At 61.9% G+C, this 19,764-nt stretch overlaps 5 protein-coding genes and 1 non-coding gene across 6 annotated transcripts; 5 read left to right on the top strand and 1 right to left on the bottom strand.

Moving 5' to 3' along the window:
- Nucleotides 1-1,090: 1,090 nt before the first annotated feature.
- Nucleotides 1,091-3,235, top strand: BXZ73DRAFT_81084 (uncharacterized protein; the record flags this gene model as incomplete). The annotated part of the gene is made up of 11 exons (XM_048023423.1): nucleotides 1,091-1,158; nucleotides 1,214-1,251; nucleotides 1,310-1,482; nucleotides 1,561-1,562; nucleotides 1,621-1,682; nucleotides 1,741-1,838; nucleotides 1,891-1,994; nucleotides 2,081-2,244; nucleotides 2,416-2,789; nucleotides 3,062-3,099; nucleotides 3,166-3,235. The coding sequence occupies 11 exons, from the start codon at nucleotides 1,091-1,093 to the stop codon at nucleotides 3,233-3,235; spliced, it is 1,191 nt and encodes a 396-aa protein (XP_047873295.1).
- A 799-nt stretch (nucleotides 3,236-4,034) lies between these two features.
- Nucleotides 4,035-6,490, top strand: BXZ73DRAFT_105840 (uncharacterized protein; the record flags this gene model as incomplete). The annotated part of the gene is made up of 7 exons (XM_048016402.1): nucleotides 4,035-4,242; nucleotides 4,304-4,820; nucleotides 5,501-5,668; nucleotides 5,769-5,776; nucleotides 5,832-6,042; nucleotides 6,097-6,241; nucleotides 6,299-6,490. The coding sequence occupies 7 exons, from the start codon at nucleotides 4,035-4,037 to the stop codon at nucleotides 6,488-6,490; spliced, it is 1,449 nt and encodes a 482-aa protein (XP_047873296.1).
- Nucleotides 6,491-7,108: 618 nt separating this feature from the next.
- BXZ73DRAFT_53808 (uncharacterized protein) lies at nucleotides 7,109-7,666 on the top strand (the record flags this gene model as incomplete). The annotated part of the gene is made up of 3 exons (XM_048021071.1): nucleotides 7,109-7,224; nucleotides 7,282-7,313; nucleotides 7,371-7,666. 3 exons carry the CDS (start codon nucleotides 7,109-7,111, stop codon nucleotides 7,664-7,666), a joined length of 444 nt encoding a protein of 147 aa, XP_047873297.1.
- Nucleotides 7,667-8,627: 961 nt separating this feature from the next.
- Nucleotides 8,628-8,721, bottom strand: BXZ73DRAFT_t180. The gene has a single exon. It is a non-coding gene; the product is annotated as a tRNA-Cys (tRNA).
- Nucleotides 8,722-9,591: 870 nt separating this feature from the next.
- On the top strand, nucleotides 9,592-12,186 carry BXZ73DRAFT_92501 (uncharacterized protein; the record flags this gene model as incomplete). Its single annotated transcript, XM_048026377.1, has 6 exons — nucleotides 9,592-9,626; nucleotides 10,048-10,177; nucleotides 10,261-10,585; nucleotides 10,672-10,969; nucleotides 11,286-12,020; nucleotides 12,108-12,186. 6 exons carry the CDS (start codon nucleotides 9,592-9,594, stop codon nucleotides 12,184-12,186), a joined length of 1,602 nt encoding a protein of 533 aa, XP_047873298.1.
- Nucleotides 12,187-15,689: 3,503 nt separating this feature from the next.
- Nucleotides 15,690-18,059, top strand: BXZ73DRAFT_105843 (EAP30/Vps36 family-domain-containing protein; the record flags this gene model as incomplete). The annotated part of the gene is made up of 7 exons (XM_048016403.1): nucleotides 15,690-15,802; nucleotides 15,855-16,152; nucleotides 16,227-16,676; nucleotides 16,730-16,805; nucleotides 16,859-17,281; nucleotides 17,367-17,534; nucleotides 17,836-18,059. The coding sequence occupies 7 exons, from the start codon at nucleotides 15,690-15,692 to the stop codon at nucleotides 18,057-18,059; spliced, it is 1,752 nt and encodes a 583-aa protein (XP_047873299.1).
- Nucleotides 18,060-19,764: the final 1,705 nt, after the last annotated feature.

Here is a 19,764-nt window from a genome sequence, read left to right on the forward strand (position 1 = left end):
GCCCTCCGCCTCCTCCTAGTCCCTCCGCCTCCTCCTGGCTCTCCGCCTCGTCCTTCTCTGTGCTGCCCCGCTCCCCATCACCCTCCTCCGCCTCTGCCTCCGCGTTGTCGTGGGGCGTGGCTTACTTACTAGCCCACCTATGTAGTAGTTTACTAATAAATATATTTCGATCACTAATCATATGCAAGATGTGGTGTGAATCAAAGAGGGAGGCGAGCTTACCGTCGGAGACGGCGAGCTCAGGTGGCAGGGCCTGAGGCGCCGGTGTCCGCTCGGGATCCGTGCGCGCTCGGGGAAGGCGGTGTGGAGCGCAACCGGGCCGGCCGGCACCAGATGCATCCGCACCTGCCGATAGGCTATCGCAATGGATGCACCTGGCGAATCACCACTGTAGTTGCGACGTCGCGTTCTAAGCTCACGTGTCGTTTCAGCCACAAATCTCGATATTGTGAGTGCATACACCCTCTTGCTCTCACATCTCTGTCCCTCACACACATCGTCCCAGCCACAACTCCGCATCGCCCGCCTCGCAATCTGCACTCAAGCTCCTCAAGGCTGCCCTCTCGTCCCCGTACCCCCCAGGCGCGAACCCTCCCGCGCGCCCGCTCGACTTCGACCTCGAGGTCGTCGAGCACCGCTCAAGTGGCCGATCGTCGTGGACTGGAATGCGGGGCGCGCGGCGGTGGGTGACGTGAATGCGGTCAAGGCGTTGCTCGAGGAGCTTAGGAAGAAGCGCGACGGGGAGGCGTGAGGGTTGAAGTGTTTGGAAATCGAATTGGTCAAAGGTTACAGGTTCGTCATGGTCTCTCTCTTGCAGTGTTTCTCCAGGCCGGAATCCAGTGTCACGGTGTCGGACGTTCGCTGCGGCCTGTGTACTCCCTCATTGGTTGTAAATTCAAAGATGTTGCTCCACTTCTGGTCGCACGGCTCCGGGGACAGAGCTTGTGCGGCTGACATGTGGTTGCATGCATCACAGTTATGTCGCCATCTCGACAAATTGGCCGTGGCCATTCGTCCTCTGGGCGTCATATTAATGTGTTATAAGGATCCACGGGAATTGGCCACGCGCATTGTCGCTCTTTGCTTCATGATGGATGTGGAATCGGAAGATCTAGTTGAAGACCAGAAAGAATTGGTTGCAATACTCTATCACTTTGGGTCAGTTTCCACCTATCTGTATCCAGTACAAGTATTGCGCTGACTTTACGTCAAGAATTCCCTCCATTCCATACATCTTTGCCGCGTGTGTCGGTCAGTGCGATCATGTAAGGATGGATGAAGTCGCGCTGCTGACTTGCCAACCTTTCAGCACTGCTTCTCTACGAACATGCTCTCACTTTCGCCGATGAATATCGTGTGATTTGGAGGCGCAAGCTTTCCATCCCGACATGCCTGTTCATACTCAACCGCTATGGAGCCCTCGTATACATTCTAGGCTTGCTCTTATGGGGTTACGTGCATTGGGGCGAAGAGAGCAATCAGGTAAGGACAGAGCACGCTGCACGATCCTCCGTTTTATGTCTTCTCACCAATCTCGCTGACTATGCTCCACCTCCTCAGGGGTATGTCAATATTTGGCTACCCGAATTACACCAACTAAAACGACCTGGCATGCACAAGGTGCGATTTTTCGGGCGTCATGCAGTTTATTGCAGTCTTTGGCGTCGGACTAGGAGACCTTGGTACGCAGCATCTATCCTGTAATGTGTTGGCATATTTTATGTAAAATTGAATTTTTAGTCTTTGTGGCTCTCAGGATACATGTCATTAACGCGCGCAACCGGTTCTGGACGACTGTCATAATAATGCTCGGACTCACAACAGTTCCTCTAAACATTGTACGTAAAGGTTTTCTGACCTTTGAAATCGTTGACTAACTGTTTGCCTCAGATTCTGATGATTCGGAATGAGAATCTGCCAATGCCGGAGCCTATCATGGGCTGCGGCAACAAGGCGAGGGTTTCCAACCTCGGGGATGACGCTTTATGGACGAAGTGGGTTCCTTTGTCGTCTTGTTGCTGTGGGAAACACACTAACAACCTTCTATAGACGTTGGTAATCTCCGGCCATGTCCTGTTAGAATTGCACTGACTTTTCAACTAGTGTACATCGCCTTCACAATCTTTTTGTTTTTAAAACCTGTCATCGTCACGCTGATCACATGGTATCGCACGTACGAAGCTGTTCGTGCTTCCAGAGGGTCCCATATGCAACCTACATTCGCCTATCTTTTGCTCCGCGACGGTGCGTACTATGAATACCGGCTTCGAGGTGCAACACTTCTGACTCAAGGGCGCAGGCAGTGTTTACTTCATGTATGTGGGGGGACAAGATGCTCCATGTCCATTCAATCACTTACACAAGCCTCCTTTAAGTGCTATAATTATCGTCACCAGCATCCTCGTTTACTTCGAGGTCGTCCTTGGAGCAATAGTAACGCCGATATCCTTCGCGTACGTGACGCCCTCGCGATCGACTCCGCGCTGCTGACGCCAGCCGTGGATGCCAGAACTAGCTCCATCTTCTTCTCCCGTGCATTCTCCACCTTCGCCTGGCCGAAGCTCCCTCGCCCTCCTCACCACGATCTCCGCCCGTCACGCGGAGTCGATCCAGTTCGCCGCGAGACCCTCGAGGTTCGACAGTTACTGGACAACATCAGCGCGCCGCTCAGTGTGGGAGAGGAAGACGCGGACCTTCCGGACGAAGACGTGGATGAGCACGGGAGAGAATGGGCCTCCGAACCCACCGCAGATGGTGATCTCGACGCGACCTCCGGTGTTTACCAGAAGGTGCGGAGGTCGGACTCGTTCGACGACGATGACGACGGAAGACCACGCGTCGTCGCGAGTCGGAGCCGTTCCGTTCAAATGGATGCCGAGGAAGCAGGCGGACTATTGCGAGAGAGGCGTCCACTCACATGTTGATGTCGGCGCAGTGGCCCGGTGCGATTTCGAGAGAGAAGGGCTTACGGCCCGCGTCCAACTGTTCAACTACTACTACATATATCATTAATGGCTCTCTCATCGCTCTCTGTGTCGGCTAACCCATGACATCATTGAAGATAGCCTTCGTCACCTCATGCATCGGCATCGAAAACGGGTATGTGCGCGTTTGCAACTAGCAGTGATATGGAGGCTTGCCTGAGAATGTTTCGACGTCTTGCAGGCTTTCAATGCTGCTTCTCGCATCCTCCGCGCGTTTTGATGGTTTCGACACCAACGCCTCTGAAGCCTGAGCGCGGCGTTCGTCTCGCGTGCAATGACGGAACCAGCGTCTGGAGAGAGCTCGACACGTCCATCCGGGGCTCTGACGCACCCAAGAACAAAACAAGAGCGCAAATCTCCACGACATATGCGGACAAGGTGCCGTTTCCTCTCCATCTCGCACGGACCTCTTCCAGTGTTGACTTCAGTCTTGTTCCGAAGCAGATACTCGACATACTAGAATGGAGCTGGTTCGAAGACGAGCACCGCGCGTTGGCGCAGCCGTCCGCGTTCTCCAGGCTTCGCACCGTCGCCCTTCACTGGATCGCGGGCCGAGCGCTTGGGACCGATCGCGCTGCTGATGCACGACCGAGCGGTCTGTTCACGCTCGGAAGGAGGAGCGGCGCGTCGAGGACGAAGTTCATCACAGCCCTTGCTTGCCAACGCTTGCGCTCCCCGACCACCTTGCACCTCGACGAGCCGTGCGACCAAGAGCCCGCACGGCTAGGTTACTAGACTGGGCGCGCCTCCGCCTCAGTGAACTTCTCCTCTTCGTGCGCGGCACCGAAGTCGCCCTTCGCCAGCACCACCGGGAGACACAGCACGCGCAGTTTTGGTGCACGAACGACATAGCGGGTGGCGCGCCAAAGTGGGCCGCGTCTGCGCCACTACGCAGCGCTACATATGGAACGCACGCAGCGAGGGGCTGGAGTGGCAGCTTGTCTAGGGGCTAGGAGACTTCTGCACCGTACCACCGTACACTTCCGACTGCAGTGGCTTTCTCTCTCCTCCACCCATCCAACCAGCCAGCCTTCCCAGTCTCCAGACAGAATGGCCCACTGCCGAACACGCGCCGACGCCGAGCCCGAGAAAGGCGAGGCTGACGAGATTTCGCTGCCGCACGCCCTCCTCGACGGCAGCGACGGTTCCCCGTCAGCCGACACCGTCTCTTCTCTTTCCCAGGAGCATTCGACGCTCTGTGCATCTCCTTCCATCAAGGACAACGCTGCGGAGACTAGGGATGGTCCTTCCCCCTCACGTGAGTACCCCATCCTTTCTCCCTCCTGGCGAGACGGTGGCTGATCACCTATGCATGTCAGGGACACCCTTCGACCGGGTCTTCTGTCCCTCTCGAACCCGAACCTCAACCACCCCCGAGGCCGAGGTAGAGCGTCTCAACGACGCTCTCCGCGTGGCCGAAGAGGGTCGTCGCCAGGCGGTCGCCGAGTCTCACGCGCAAGAGCAGATAGCGCACGAAGCTGGAGAAGACCATCTCCAGGCGGTCGCCGAGGCTTGCGCGCACGCGCGGAGAGCGGCCACAGCCGAAGAAGGCCGTATCCGGGCGGTCGCCGAATCTCGCGCGCAAGAGCAGCGAGCGAACGAAGCCGAAAAAGACCGGCTCCAGGCGGTCGCCGAGGCTCGCGCGCACGCGCAGAGGGCAGCAGCGGCCGAGGCTACTACCCTCCGTGTGCTCGAGCAACAGCTTGCGCTCGCGAACTCGCGCGCCCAAGACGCGGATCGATGGTTGGCGGAGGCCCAGGCGGCGCGGCGCGAGGCGGAGCGCGAGGCGATGGAGGACCGCGCGGCACTCGAGGCACTGCGGCGCGAGGCGGAGCGGTGGGTGGTGGAACAATGTGAGGCGGAGCGCCGGGCGGTGGAGGCGGAGGCGCAAGCCCGCCGCGTGCTTGGGAACCAGCTCGCATGGGAACATCACTGGCGCAACAGACATTTAGAAAGGCAGGGGCGTGGGTTGGAGGATGGCACGGGGGACAGTACAGAAGTGCGGGAGGAGGAGGAGGTGTGGGGGAGGCCAGCAGCGCAGTGCCTCCTCCGCCGCGGGCGCCACCACGGGCGCCACCACGGGCGCCACCACGGACACCACCACGGACACCACCACGGCCCCCATGGGCGGACAGCGGCGGAGGTGGAATCCCGCGGCGGGATATGAGACAAGGGCGTTCGCGATCCTGAGTCGTAGCCAATATATAGTTCTTTTACTGTGCGAGCAAGCTGCCGCGCCGCACCATGGTCAGAGTTGCGTGGGAGCTGCGAGCCTGCAGAAGCGCCCAGTGTGCTCTCTGAACTGTGCCATGACTTGCGTGTCATGTTCCCCACACCCGCTCAGTCGAGTCGTCCGCGATGCAGTTCGCGCGTGCCCCGGAATATCTTCGTCGCCCTGTTTCCTCAGGAGGAGGTTGGTGATGCTGAGCATTTCCCAAAACAAGACCAAGTGATGTTCGAGATGTCCTCTAGAATCTTTTCCAACATCACCGCCTATCCTCTCGACGCCAGTCAAGACTCAAGATCGATGAGGCCGTCGTCAACCAGGCCTTCAAGCTGCCCGCGACTGGCACGCCCGCGCAGTGGAGAACCACCGTCCCATCCGCATCGGTCCCAGCGGTCACCGATCTCAAGGGATGCCACCACGAGTCCACGACACCGAACCAACGGGCCACGCTCGAACAGTTTGCATCACCTTGCTCGCCGCGCTCCTCGGCTTCGACCAGGAGCATACTTTCGACGAGTCTATGGTCGCCTCCCACGACCTGACCCACGGCGTACCAGACGCTCCGGTGCGAGGATCGCGTCGGCCACCGCGACACCACTGATACCGCTGATACATCATAGGCTCGGTCACTTTCGTGCAAGCCCCACACCGAAAAGAACCTCCGTGGCATGAATGTTCGCTCTCCACACATGGCTCCGCCCTTCTTGTCATCCTCGTCGTCTACCTCAAGCTCGCGCACGGCGTCTCCCTTGCGAGCGCCCACCCGGCGGGTACCTCCCCCGTCTCCGACTCGTTCGATGCTGACCAACTTCCTCCCCCCACCCGCGCCAGGTCAGCAGTCCCTGGTCGTCTACCGCTTCATCCTCAACCTGCGCCCGTCCGAAGCGCCGACACTGTCCCTCCCGCTCTTGAGGACAACGCCGCCTGGATGGCTGGGGTCGGGATGCCGCTCGACTTTGACGGCAGCGACCGGGAGGAGGCGGACGACTTGGATGGGGCGGAACGAGAATCACTCGGCACTGCATCTCGTGTCCTCGACAGGTGAATCGAACACCCCTGCCGGGGTGCCGGTGTGACGATGGGCCAGGGATGTTCGATCAACCCCCAGGCCGAGCTCATGTGCCAAGTCCCCACCGCAAAGCTAACTCCTCCGGTGCCCGTTCCCCTCGCACCCGAGTTCGAGCTCAAAGTCGCTCCATCGATTCGCTCAGCGGCCGCCCTCGTCGCGCAGCACGCCGTCGACGACTCGACGTCGTTTGCCGACCCGCACATACCGTGATCCCGGAGGCCCCGTTTTCGCCTGCGACCTCCTCTTCCCGTCCTCCAATCCTCTTCGTCGGCACCGCACTGTGGCCTCGAACGCGACGAACCCAACCCAGTGGTGACAGCGGTGCCTCGTGATGTGCTCAGGTGCGCCTTCACCTATAGATTTTACACTCTCGTGCCTAACGCTCTCGTCATGTATGTAAGTGGGCTCCTCATCCAGTAACTGAGTTGCATGGTTCCCGTAGCGCATCCGAACACTCGCCACCTTCCAAGACGACGCATGGATGGAGTGGCCGTGCCGATGCCGCACCGCACCTCGTGATGGTGTCCTGGAATATATTGTACGTCAGTCACTTGCCCCGCCGGGGCGTTTTTGAGGGAGCAAAGCGTCGTTAGAGGCGATCGCCGTGGGATGTCGTCTCTATTCCGCACGGAATATGGCACTCGGCGTGCCGACAGTGACTGGCATAGCACATGGAAGCCACAAACGAGGGGGTGAATTTTGGGGTGCGTGGTCAAAGTCGCTGCGTCCGGCCAGCTGTATAAATACTGGGTGCTCACTGCTCACTCCCCCAGACTCCCCATCTTCCACAACCGACGCTTTCGAACTCTCAACGACCATCTACTCGCCATGCCCGAAACCGTCAGAGACTATCCCGACTACCAAGCCGCCGCCAAGGCCGCTTGCGCGTGGGTGGAGAAAGGAAGCACGAAGGTCGACCGTTCCAAGCTCGCACCCTATCCCAGGTCCGTCTCGCGCTAGCCCCCCTCGGAGTACATTCGCTGACCCTCTCGGTCACACAGCAAAGTGGGTCCCTACAAAGGACAGATCGTCGGTGCGTGTTTCCGCTGAACGCGCCGTAGAGGTCGCGATCTGACGTCGCGCACAGGAGTGGCCCGCCGCACCGCAGCCGGCGTGCTCGAGGACATCGTCCGCATCGACAACGACGACACCGGCAAGGGGATCCACTTCAACGCCAAGAACCTGTCCGACACCAGCGACAAGCTCGCGGCCAGGATCACGAGTACGATCGCGATGACCCCCGCCGCGCGCAAGGCGCTCTTCGAGGACTACCTGAAGGCGCTCGTGAACCTGGAGGGGACCACCATCTGGGATTGGTGGAGGACGGGGACGAAGCCGACGCAGGCGGCGGTGGCGGAGAGCGACGAAGCCGCGGCGGAGGAGTGAAGACGAGCGGAGGAAGGTCCGACTGACTGCTGGGACCGAAACAATGTACAAGTGTACCGCGCAATCGCATTCGATTCAGTGTAGCTCTTCCTGCCCCCATCCCCCATCTCCCCGCTGCTCCGGTGTCTCCGCCGTCTCCACCATTCCCGTGTGTTCGGTCTGTCCCCGTGGTCTTGCGAGAGCGGGCCGGGGCGGGCGGGCGGGCGGCTGGACGTGGAGAGCCGGGGTTACAGCGAGAACGAGACAGCAAGCGTGCACTGTGCGACGGAGCCTAGCCTGACGGAGATCCTCGCGACGCGCGCAGGCTCGAGCACGTTCGTGCAGGACCTCAAGCCTCGTGCAGTAGCGTTCAGGACGGGCGGGAGCGCACGGACGCATCCCGGACGTCGTCGCTGCTCGAGGCGACTCTGGAGGCCTGTGGAGGCGCGTCTGGTCTTCTTCGTCTGGTTCTGGTGCACCGAAGGCTCCGTTTTGTGGCGGCGGACCCGTTGGGTTCGGGGCCTGGGACCCGGGTCAGGCTTTCCTGGGACGGCTTCACAGCGCAGCAAGGCGCTGAGGCGGACGGGCACAGGCTGGCGCGAGGGGCCACCGTGGAGTCGGCGGACAGCTGGTCGTTGAAAATATCGACCAATCCTTCGTAATGGAACGAGCGAGTTCAGTCGAAGATGTTTGCGAGTACCACGTATGTACCATCAACCTCCGAGGCAAGCACGATCATCCAACCCATCTCGATTCTCGAAGGATGATGCTCAGCCCCGCCGTAAACCACGACGTTCTTCCCGAAATGACAGGCTCAACCCACGGTGGATGGAGCCCGGACATACGTGTTTCAATGCCGGCGTGTCAAAACTTCGCTGAACAAAAATTCTCCCCAATGTGTCGTGAAAATGAGGCAACCTAAACCCATTCGATATGTAACCCATGGACCTATTTCTTCCAAAACGCATAAACATAGATGTGATGGACATGCCCAGAATTGAACCAGGCCCCCCTCGCACAGGTCGGCATGCCGATGCTATGTAAGCGAGTGTGATAACCAACTACACCACATGCCCTTGGAAGACGCCTGCTTGTTGCCGCACTCGCCGTGCGGCGCCTGCGTGAGCCTAACGGGGCCGCAGTGCACATCCTGCCATTCGCACGTTCGATTGGGACGCGCTTACGCTCGACCGGGAAGGGGGCGAAGAGCGACAGGGCATACCAGCGGGCTATGCCAGGGTTGCCGTAACTCACGGAGACCCGAATTGTAGACGAGGGTGGACAGGAGCCTGGACATTACTCAGCCTTCAAAATCTGGCATTTCACGCCAGGCGCGTCGAGCCCGCTCTCGCGCGTCGAGCACCGACATCGAAGCACGCCCAACGCGCATTTCACGTTCTGTGTGAGTTGCGCGCAGCTTGAGTTCGACGCAGTTCGCGAAGGAGGGGTGGGAGCGCAAGTGCAAGCGTCGAGGCGCGCATCAGGTTTCCCACTGGCCACCATCTGCCACTCCCACACCCGCCCTCCGATGCTCACAAACCGTCTCCTGTGCGCCGTCGTCTGCACCCGACAGACCGCAGCTGCGCAAACTGCAAGGACAAGTCCGCTCGAGAGCCCATGTCGCGCTGAAACTTCGACAGCGCACAAACATCGCCAGGCTTGGCAGAAGCGCTAGTCTGAGCGCATCCACCCATCGTCATCAGGCTCAATTCAACGAAGAGGTGGGTGGACTGAATACTCTTCTGCGCAGATGGGAGGTTTCCGCCTTTTCTCGCGGCTCTCGACCTTCTCCGGCGCGGCGGCGACACGCATAGTCTCTGATAAGCCTTCCTACAGCGCGTTCTCAACAAGCCTCGCGCACCAGCCGCACAAGCGATCCCTCTCTTTCCCGCCGCGCACACTGCGCACGGCGTTGCCCGGACGAGCGCATTCCCATGCCCCGCACGATGTCTAAAACATTGCCTTGCCGGCTCTCCACTCCGTGCGTAGTCCCCGGCCTCGCTTATGCGATCGACCGCCTCCTAAAGCCCCCGAATACACAGGCGGGGCCCCTCTCCACCCACGCGCAAATTCCGCCCGCTCCTGCGCGGATGGGAGCTCCCCTTCTCGCGCTACCTCCCCGTCGTCCCTTTAAGGCTCCTACCCCCCGGGCGCGATCCAAATTTGCCTCCCACATCCGCGCTCGCCCCTCCGTCCTCCTCTCCGCCTATCCTCTCAACCCGGCTTCCGAATCTCTGCCAAGGGCGCGCGACGCACTCAAGACGCTCGCTTGCGACGACGCCGCCGCACGCAGCCCCCTGTATCCTTATTCCTGACGTTCTGCTATGAGGCGAGTCGCGCTCTCGGGACTCGGCTTCACGGCGCGGCGGAACCATCACGCTGACACCCCTACCCAGGCCAAGGCGACGCACATCCCGCCCCGCATGGATAGTGCTGCTCCTGTCGCCGCCGCTTCTGCCCTTTCTGCTGCCTCTCACGCTCGCCCGCGCCGGCGGGGTGAACACCACCGTGGACGACGTCGCGTCGCAGATCGTCTATACCCCCGCGTCGTCTGGCGCTCCTCGACGGTGTCGTGCTCGACGTGCCTCGCGCCGGACCCGTCGCTGGCGTCGCAGGGCACGTGGCACGACGGGACGCACATCATCCCGACGGTCGACAGCGACGATCTGCCCTCGAGCACTTCCTCGACGGCGAAAGCGACCCAGACGACTGCGAAGACAGGTGACGACGACGGCGACGACGGCAAGAAGGGCGACGATGACAACGACGGCGACTCGCGAAAGAGGAGAAGAGGACGAGTGGCGAGGAAAAGGCGGGGTGTCGCGAGTAGAGCCGACACAGACAGCAGCCCGACGTCGAATCCGTTCTTCACGCCGAACTTCGATAGTGATGATGCGGGCTTCGTCGACACCCTCGTGACCGCCGCCTTCAACTTCACCGGTGCGTGCTTATGTTGTGGGTCACGGGATCCTGGCTGGGCAACCAATCGGGTGGCTCAGGCGGACGGTGCTGACATGCGGTTCCAGGCTCGGCGGTGTACGTCTATGCTATAATCCCCCTGGCGAACGCGCAGACGAACTCGACGCCGACGTTCATGAATCTCACGTTCCTGGTGGACTCGCACACCGCTGGGACTTACCAGCATGCAGGGTCACCCAATGCCACCGGGTTCCAACCTACCACACTCATCTTCAGCCACACCGGGATGGCGGAAGGGGCGCATTCGCTGACGATGCAGGTCGAACCGGACTCGGTCTTGCTCCTGGACAGCATAGTGTACACCGCCGGCGCCGCAAGCGATGGAGATGGGTCGACTCCTCCCTCGTCTAGTGGGACCGCCGCTTCGGGCCAACAGACGGGGACAGGCACTGGAACTCCGGCGCCAAAGGATCCCGGGAACGCCAGGTTGTGCGTATAATTCCCGCTAGTATTTCGGGATCACCCATTCACTCACGCACCGAATTATCCCATTCGCTGCCCGAAACGACTCCTCGCTGGCTCCTGATCCTCGTCCTCAATATGTACTCGCCGCCTGGACGCCCTCTCGTCTGCTCCTGTTGTTCGTCCCCCACCTCACTTCCACCCGCTTCTGCCCCCGCGCCCCCCACCCTCCTCCACGACGACTTACGACGATGTCCAGCACCTCGAAAGCGCACAGCGTCGCCACCTTCGCCGGTGCGGTCGGCGGCAGCGTCGGCCTCCTCGCCGTCCTCGCGCTCTCGGTGACGATCAGCATCTACCGCAGACGCATGCGCGCACGCCGACGCGAGCGTCGGAATCGCCGCAGACAGCACCGCGCCTCCGACCCAGACTGGGACGGCGAGTCGTTCCACACCGACGCCTCTGAGGACGCCCCGCCGATGCAGGGCCCGCAGCCCTTCGTCCCTCGGTACTTCCCCGGCACGGTCGTCCCCGCACCCCCGCCACCGTACTCTCCGCCCGCCGACGCGACGACCGCCCTCTTGAGCTCCACGTCGCCGCCCTGGGGCACGTCGGGGCTCCCCGGCCCAGGTGAAGACACGTCGTACGCGGACGTCCCGCCGCCCACGCCGCCGCCTCCAGAGGACGGCGCGGACGACTACTACTACGCACCCCCTTCCTTCCCCACCGCCATCTCCTCTCCGATCCCCGCCATCCTCGCGGGGTACTCGCCCGTCGCGACGAACCCGGTCAGCACGTCGCCGGTGCCGCGACAGGCCAATGGGAGCTCGCGCGGCGTGTACGACACCGGCGCACGTCCGCGTTCGGACTCGGACGCGCAGAGCCAGTGGAGCGGATACTCGGACCGCCCACCGTCGTTCACGTCGCAGGCACCGTCGCTCATCGCCATCTCACCCGACGAGAGCCAAACGGGCATCACCGCCTCGAGCGCCGCGTCGAATACGAATACGGGCTCGGAGTCGCGCCCGCTCAGCCTCTCCGTCGAGCGCCACGACGGGCAGCGGACGCCGACGAACGCGAGCGCACCGACGACCGCAGACGGGAGCAGCGCGGGGGACCGTGTGTCAATACGGTCCTCGCGCTCGACCCGGTCCCGGTGATGACCCTTTGTTCATACTGTACACTATCGCATTATTGGTGAGTCTCCTGACCTCCGGATCGTGTCATCTGCCCGTTCGGGTTCCTTGCCTTTCGACCGGGCCAGTGCGCCTCCGCCTCCCGGGTGCGCTCGCCACACTCTCACCCTGCCCTTCGCTCGTGTGAGCAGCGGTGGCAGCGCGCCCCCCGCCCGGGGCCGGGCACCCCCGCACACCAGGTGACGCAACCCGCCCTGGGTGTGCAGCGATGGAGCACGAGTGCGCGGCGGGGCGCGCGCTGCCCGAGGACGAGGAGGAGGCAGGGTCTGGGGAGCCCAGCACGAGCGTGGGGACACCTACCCCTCGCTCGGACTGGGCTTCCCACCCCGCAGCACGCCCGTTCCCAGTGCGCGACCGCCTTCCCACTGCGCCGCCCGGAACCGCCTTGGCCGTGCGTGCTCTCTCACGTGGGCGTCTCCGCCCCCTCGCTCCTCGCGCACTGGGGGGCGCGGTGGGCGCTGCACAGGCCGAACCTTCGCGCCGCCGCTCCCACCGTCCACTCGCGCTCGTCCACGTGTGCTCTTGTGCAGGATCCCGTGCTGACGCGTCCTCCTCGCTGCTGCAGACCCGCGTTCGCACCGCATCGCACATACAGCAGCATCATCCTATTGCCCGACACCACCAGCATACTACCCGCGACATCATCCACGGACACGGACAGGGCGGGGCCGCGCGGCCTGTGCCCCGGACGCACGAGAGAAAGAGAGACCGCGACGAGATGAGATGAGACGAGACGACGAACCCCTGCACGAGCCACGACCACGCCACGTACACCCATGCACGCCGACACGACACGACCGACTCGCGGTGCGCGCGCGTCCGAGGCCGCCTCCGCGCCGGCGCCGCGCCCCCCTTCTCTCCAGAGGGGAGGGTCGTGTCCGCGTGCGCGCGTGCGCGGTCCTCGCGCGCCGTCCCGCCCGTCTCCCATCCCATCCCGCCTCTGCCCCCGTACGCACCCGCACGGATGTACCGTACTGCTACTAGAGCCGCGCCCGCACCCACCGCATCTCCAATTGTCACGCACGCACGTGTTATGTACGCCGCCCCGGACCCGTCCTGCATCCAGCGTCCCCTTGTGTCGCATCCGCGTTCGCGTTCGCATGTCCGACTTCCCCGCCGCCCTCGATCGCCTGCCGCCGCCGCACGCTCGGGCTCGTGTTCGAGTCTTGTCTGTGCTCAGGTACGAGGCACGCCTGCTGCCGTCTGCCTCCCGTGCTCTGTGCTTCGTGTTTCGTGCCCCGTGCTCCCGTGTCTAGCAGCACTTCGCCCCGCGGTATACATAGGCAGCATGTGCGCACGGGCACCGTCTCAGGCAAGCCCGTCGTCCCCGGGCTTGGCGCGGGAAGCACACTCACGCCCCCGCCCCCCACACAAAGTGCTGTGGGGATGCTGACCGCACACGTATGTGTGGGGCGCGGGCTTCTCTCTATTGCGGGGGAGGGGGAGCACATTGCGCAGGTGAAGGGGTCGGTGTGCTCGGGCTCTATGTTCGGCGCAGGCCTCATCGTCGAGCGGGCTGGTTGTGCACTAGGCCCTAGGCTTGTTTGCGCTCCACGGGGGCTCTCACTGCGTTCATTGAAGTGGAAGCTTCGTGGATAGGCAGAGGCGCAGATACGTACGTGGTGGTTCACGCGAGCTCCGTGCGCAAGGCACAGGAGCTCCAATTGGGTTGCGCGCAGCTCGAGTGCGCGGACGGCCACAGGGTCTGAGCATCGCCAACCCTGCCCGCGCTCGCTCCTCCGTCCTCCACCCTGAATCCATCTACGTACACCTGCCACAATGGCCGCGACACCGCTAGGGATCGGCTCCGACCAATGACGCAAAGAACGATTTGGTTGGCTCCTCCGAGTCTCCGCCCACGCTAAGCCGGGGAAGTCGCGGCCCAGGCGCGGCGAAGTACTTTAGCCTGACCCCCTAGTCAGCTAGCCAACTGCATCGCAAGAAGGAAGCATTCAGAGGGCGGGCCGTTGCATGCAGTCTCGGGACGAACAGAGCAGCGGGATGCTGGTGTGACTGCGGCGCCAGAACCTCTACAGTCTCGGCATTCGCACTTCGCCAGTGGAGCCATTCACTGAGCGTCGAGCAGCCCAGAGGGGAGCATAGTCTAGATCTCGGGGTGCGAAGGGCGTGCTCCCCGACGCACAGATACATTCAGCATCATCTGCGAAGAGCGCGGTGCGATGGAGGGCTGAATGGCGGAGCGAGAAGCCGCGTCAGCGGGCGAGAGGCGATTGGTCGGATGCACGGTGAAGTCTATGTGAGTGGACGAGTCCACTCTTCGCACGGATAATCCTTGGCCGAAGGCCGGTGCTCACAAACATGAGAGGTGTTATGGCGGCGCGGGGCGAGACGGGCCAGTAGGATTGCAGCACCGGGTCGGCGAGCGGTGTATGTGAACGCACGTCTGAGGCAGCGACCGCGTGAGGGTTTGCCAAGGACGGGAGTGCTTGTTCCTCGACAAGTCGTCGGAAGAGCGAGGGAGAACACGGAGGGATTGCGACTTCTAGCTTGTGTATAGTGGGATTGCTCAGCTGGTCATGTCTCAAGCTCCCATGATTGAGACCGGTCACCGCCAACGAGAGACCATGACACAACGTGCTTGATGTTTGTACGCACAGTCCGGGCGTGGCAGGAACCGGCAGTATTACCCTGCGACGTTCAGGGTAGCATGCATGTCAAGATCATCAGAAAAACGCTTGGAGGAGGTTCCGGGAAAGAAACAGACAAGCTGCGCAAATGTCTACCGTGAGAGGCCGGACACGAAGCAGCTGAGGTGATAGACATGAGCTTCTTCCTTGGCAGGTACTGTGTTGGAAATATCAGTCTCCACGCTAGAATAATACGCCAGAACCAGTGCATGTGAGTCATGCTAGCAGTGGACTTAGAGAGGCTAGCGTGTGATTAGTGATAAAATGTACGGCCTGCGACACAAGCAAACCATAAGCAACCCATTTTGAGGAGAACAACTCATACGCAGCTGGTAATACGCATCTTGCTGGTAGACTGGGAAACGGGTGAGTAGCGTGTTTGTCAGAGACGAGAGAAGGATGATGATGTCACTGGCGGTGAATAGCAACGAGGTAGGCGTCTATCTGTTACATAAGCGATGTCGTGTCTCGCGGCCTGGAACAAGCGCCAGTCGGACTCTCGGATTGAGATCGTACTCCTCCTCTAGCCCAACACTCATCGGCACTTGTACGAGGCCCGTGCGCCGCCAGGTAAACTTTCGTTCCATCAATGTGCCCTAGTACATGCGTACTGAGCGTTGAACCTCTGTAGACAGGCGACCCGGTCATCTCGCGCCAGAACACCTGACTCTGCATCGCTTCTCTCTGCTTCTCGTTCACAATCGGATACAGATACAGCTATAGTCACAAGACCGCGTTTCCTCTTGTTGTATGCATCAGGCATTGAGTGGTCTATCTTCGATTCTAACGAGTCGGATCTTAGGTCGCGTGCCGCCAGCCATGGCGCTGAAACGGTTCACTTCTAGCGTGGATGGGACAATCCCTGTACAGGCACTGTTGTTCGACGACGAGACCCTTCTCACATCTCAGGAAGGTGTGGGCATATATGATGGGTATGTCTTCATCATTTCAATACTGATGCCACTGCTGAAGCTATTACCGCAGCCCGCAGAAAGCACCACATCACCAATCCGGTACCGTTTACGCGACCACACATCGACTGTTCTACGTCGACGGCGCTCATCCTTTCTCGCGATCCTTCTTACTCGATCTGGAGCATGTTGGCAGGACGGAGTACTACGCCGGCCTCTTCACCAGCTCCGCCAAAGCCACGTTATACCTCAACTCGCCTCCAACACCAGCACAGCCTCAAGCACAACCTCCATCGTCATCTACAAGTCTCAGTCAACCACCGCCAAAGCCTTCGACGCCTAATCGGGAGGTCGAATTTTGGGAGTGCGGAGTCTGCAGCAATCGCAATCCCCTCGGGTTTCCTCCTCGCCAGTGTGTTCACTGTGCGGGGTCCCGCGCTCGAAGATGTCGAAGACTCCGATCAACATCCCCACCAAGGCGACCCCTCCACTCTCCTCGATCTCGACATCGCTCCCATCGTCCTCCTTTAACCTCGCCCGACTGAGCCTCTCCACATCGACATCTCCAGCGCCTTCGCCTCCGGTACCAGCTGTCGCCAGTTCGACTGGTGAGATTGCGTGCGTTGCGTGCACCTTCATCAACAGCCCTCTGCTACGAGAGTGCGAGATCTGTGGTACCGCGCTTCCCAAGCCTGCCCCCCAGGAGCAACCGATTCTCCCAGCTGCTGTTCGCTCCGCTCCAGCCTCGCGATCTGCCACCCCGCAGCCAGACTCTGACGACGATTGGGACGATGACTCGCCGGAGAAGCGCATGATCCGACTGAGCTTCCGCAAGGGAGGCGACAAGCCGTTCTACAACGTTCTCCGGAGAAGCATACTCGGGAAAGCGTGGAAGGTGTGTTTCCCGTGTCGCATGCCTGGCATCAACTCTTTACGCTCTTTTTTCAGTCGAAGTCCACCTCTGCCGCCGCAGACTCGAGTGCCGTCGGTTCCTCGTCACGACCGCTCGGCAGGTCAGGGATCAGTTCGTGGTTCACCTTATCAACCTCTCTCGCCTTCTACTCACTCGTAATCTAGATGGTATCCTCCGCTCCGTCGAGACCACCGCCGCAACGTCGCAGTCGAATATGGAAGACTCGCTTGCCGACCTCGAGGCGCTCATGGTCAAGTGGAAGGACATGGTCAAGCTCTCGCAAGACCTCAACGAACGGCTCACGGCCGCGTCGTCCACACCCTCGGCGTCCGCGCCCGTCGAGCCGGAGGAGGCGACCTTCATCCGGTCGTCGCTCGCGCAGCTCGGACTGCAGATGAGCAATGCCCCGGTGACTCAGGATATGGTCCGCGACGAGCGCGCTTGGTACGAGGGGCTCGCGCGCGAGCTGGCTGGGGTACTGGAGGGCTCCGGCGCGGCAGGGAAGGGAGGCGAGGGCATAATGCGCCGTCGCGGGATCGTGGGGCTAGACGGGGTCTGGGGCGGGTGGAACCGCGCGCGGGGGGTCGGTGCGTCGCGTCTCTCTTCATCCATCGCCTTTTCGCCAGTCTTCGTCGGTATCCTGCGAACTGACTCGCATATCGGGATGTGCAGCTCTCATCCCGCCCAACACATTTCTGCAAGTGCTCCCCCTCCTCCCCTCGTTCACGAACCCACCGATCCAGATGCGCACCTTCGCCGCCTCCGGCCTCTCCGTCCTCCACACGCCGCCGTACGGAGCCGCGGCCTTCACCGCCCGGCTCGTCGGCATCCTAACCCACAGTGAGTCCCCTCCGCCCGTCTTCTCGGCTAGCGTTCCACATTGCTGACTACGGCCGTCCTTCTCTTCCCCCGCGCCGCCACCCATCTCCCTCCCTCTCCGTCGGTCCGCGCGTCCCTGCACCGGCCGCTAACGCCTTCCGTCCACCTCTCCCGCCCGCCCTCGGCGCCTCCCCCGCTCCGCCCGGCGCTCCGCCCCCTCTCGGACCTCCTCCGCACTCGCGGCTAACCCAATCCGCCCTCGCTCGCCCCTCGCCCTCTCGATCGCCGCACGCCCACCGGAACCGCGCCCGCGCGCCCGCAGCCGGCCCGCGGACGACGGTGGAGATCGCGACGGCGGAGGACCTCCCGATCGGGCTCACGCAGGAGATGGTCGACGAGGCGGAGCGCGCGGGCGACGTCTGCCGCGACGAGGGCGGCGCCGGCGTCGCCCTCTTCTCCGGGGGCGCGGGCGGGGCGGAGGTCCGGTGGTGGCCGAACGTCTTCCGGGAGTATGTGTGGGACGGGCAGCTGGTGCTGGACGCGTGACCGCTGACGGGGCGGAGGCGGAGAGCGGGCGGACGTGGGACGTGTGGAATAGACGGCGGCTGTGGGTGTATTACGTTCGGTTCGGATGTGAGTTGTTTGATCGCGGCGGTCACACCCCCTCTGCCCAGGATCCTCCCAGGTACTTAGCTCTCTACACCACGCGCGGAGCTTCGAGGAAGAATGACATTTGTGTACGCTCAGGACCTTAGTGCCAGGACTCCACTGTTCCGCCCTGTGTAATTCACCCGGGGGCAACGCGCCTCGACAAGATCAATCTCCGGGGCGGTTCACCATAGGCGAAAGTCCACAGACATCGCATCCACACTGCGAGTCTAGTACCGTCCGACTTCAGCGCGGTCGCCTTCCCCTCGCGCTACGCCGACCACATAGCATCGCGCTGTATCTGCAGGTCCCCGGCGCGGAGGTGAGTCCGGTGTCGACTCAGCCGGTGCTAATGACGCACGCGCGCGCAATGTACGTACGGTCCGCCCGGCGCGCTGCATTGGATTTGTGCGGCCGCCATGCCACCTCTGGGCCTCTCGCGTTCCTTGCTCGGTGACTTCGCCGACAGAGCTGGGCGTTCACCAGCCGCGCTCACAGGCGGCAATTAGGTCACGAACGCGGCCGCGGCCGTGCCTGTGATCATGCGTATGGTGATCGGGCGGCGGCCTCCCCGAGCTGCGAGCTGCGAGGCTCGAGCTTCTCTCCGCGCGCTTCCCCACTGCGGAACCACCAACTTTGACCATCATCACCACCTTCAGGCCTTCGGGCTTCCGGGCGCGCGTCGGGGAGAGTCCGGTGGACCATGGCCAGTGGGTACGTTAACACATGGGATTGCAATTGCACGCATGCGCCGCTGAGCCAGTGCCTCGCGCTTCAACGAGCTACGAATGCTTTTGCACACATTCGCACCGTGCGCCGCCACTGCCAAGTGCCCTCCGCGTCGCCCGGGTGGTCATTTCATAGATCTCTGGAGGCCACTGTGCCCACTGATCAAATATGTAGATACCGGTTCGACCGGAGGCGGCGTAGGTCACCGACGAACTGACATTACGCCCGGAACGGAGCCTAGAGACGGCCACAGGACGCCCCCCTGCCCAGCGACCGCCTGAAGACTTTTCAATCACTTATTACGGCGCCGGCGCGTCGTTGATGTCCTTTCGGCGCGGGCGAACGTAGGCGTCCTGCGAGCACCGCTCTCAGGGTCTCCAGGCCCGCTTGCCGTACGTACGTTCTTACATACGCCGGCGCACGTTGTGAGGAAGGTCCTGTTGCTGTTGCTGCCGGATACACGCCTTCTTGATGGCGCGTGGTCGAGGGTGCCGTGAACAAGAGCAGAGAAGGATACCACATACATATCATAAGTCGAGGTGCTGGGGGTGCGCTGATGACGACATACTCGTCTCAACGAAACGCGCGGAGCCTGGGCATCCGGTGTCCAAGCTGCCCGACACGGCCTTGGGGAGGAGGAGGAGTCAGCGCTAGTCAGCGACCACCCCGCACGATTCGAGGTGCAAATCACCTGGCGCAGTCTAATGAGATGAGGTCCGAGGCGGCCGCGCAGCAGCACCCCAAGCCCGCGCCCCGTGCCCTCACGGCGTCCGAGCGGCGAACACGACCCCCTCACGGGCGAACCGATCGCGCGCTGATCTGATGGCGAGATGGCGGAATGATGAGTATGATGAGCATGATGAGGCCTAGCACG

The sequence above is a fragment of the Epithele typhae genome, assembly GCF_022376455.1.
Source record: "Epithele typhae strain CBS 203.58 chromosome Unknown BXZ73scaffold_72, whole genome shotgun sequence".
NCBI lineage: Eukaryota > Fungi > Basidiomycota > Agaricomycetes > Polyporales > Epitheliaceae > Epithele > Epithele typhae.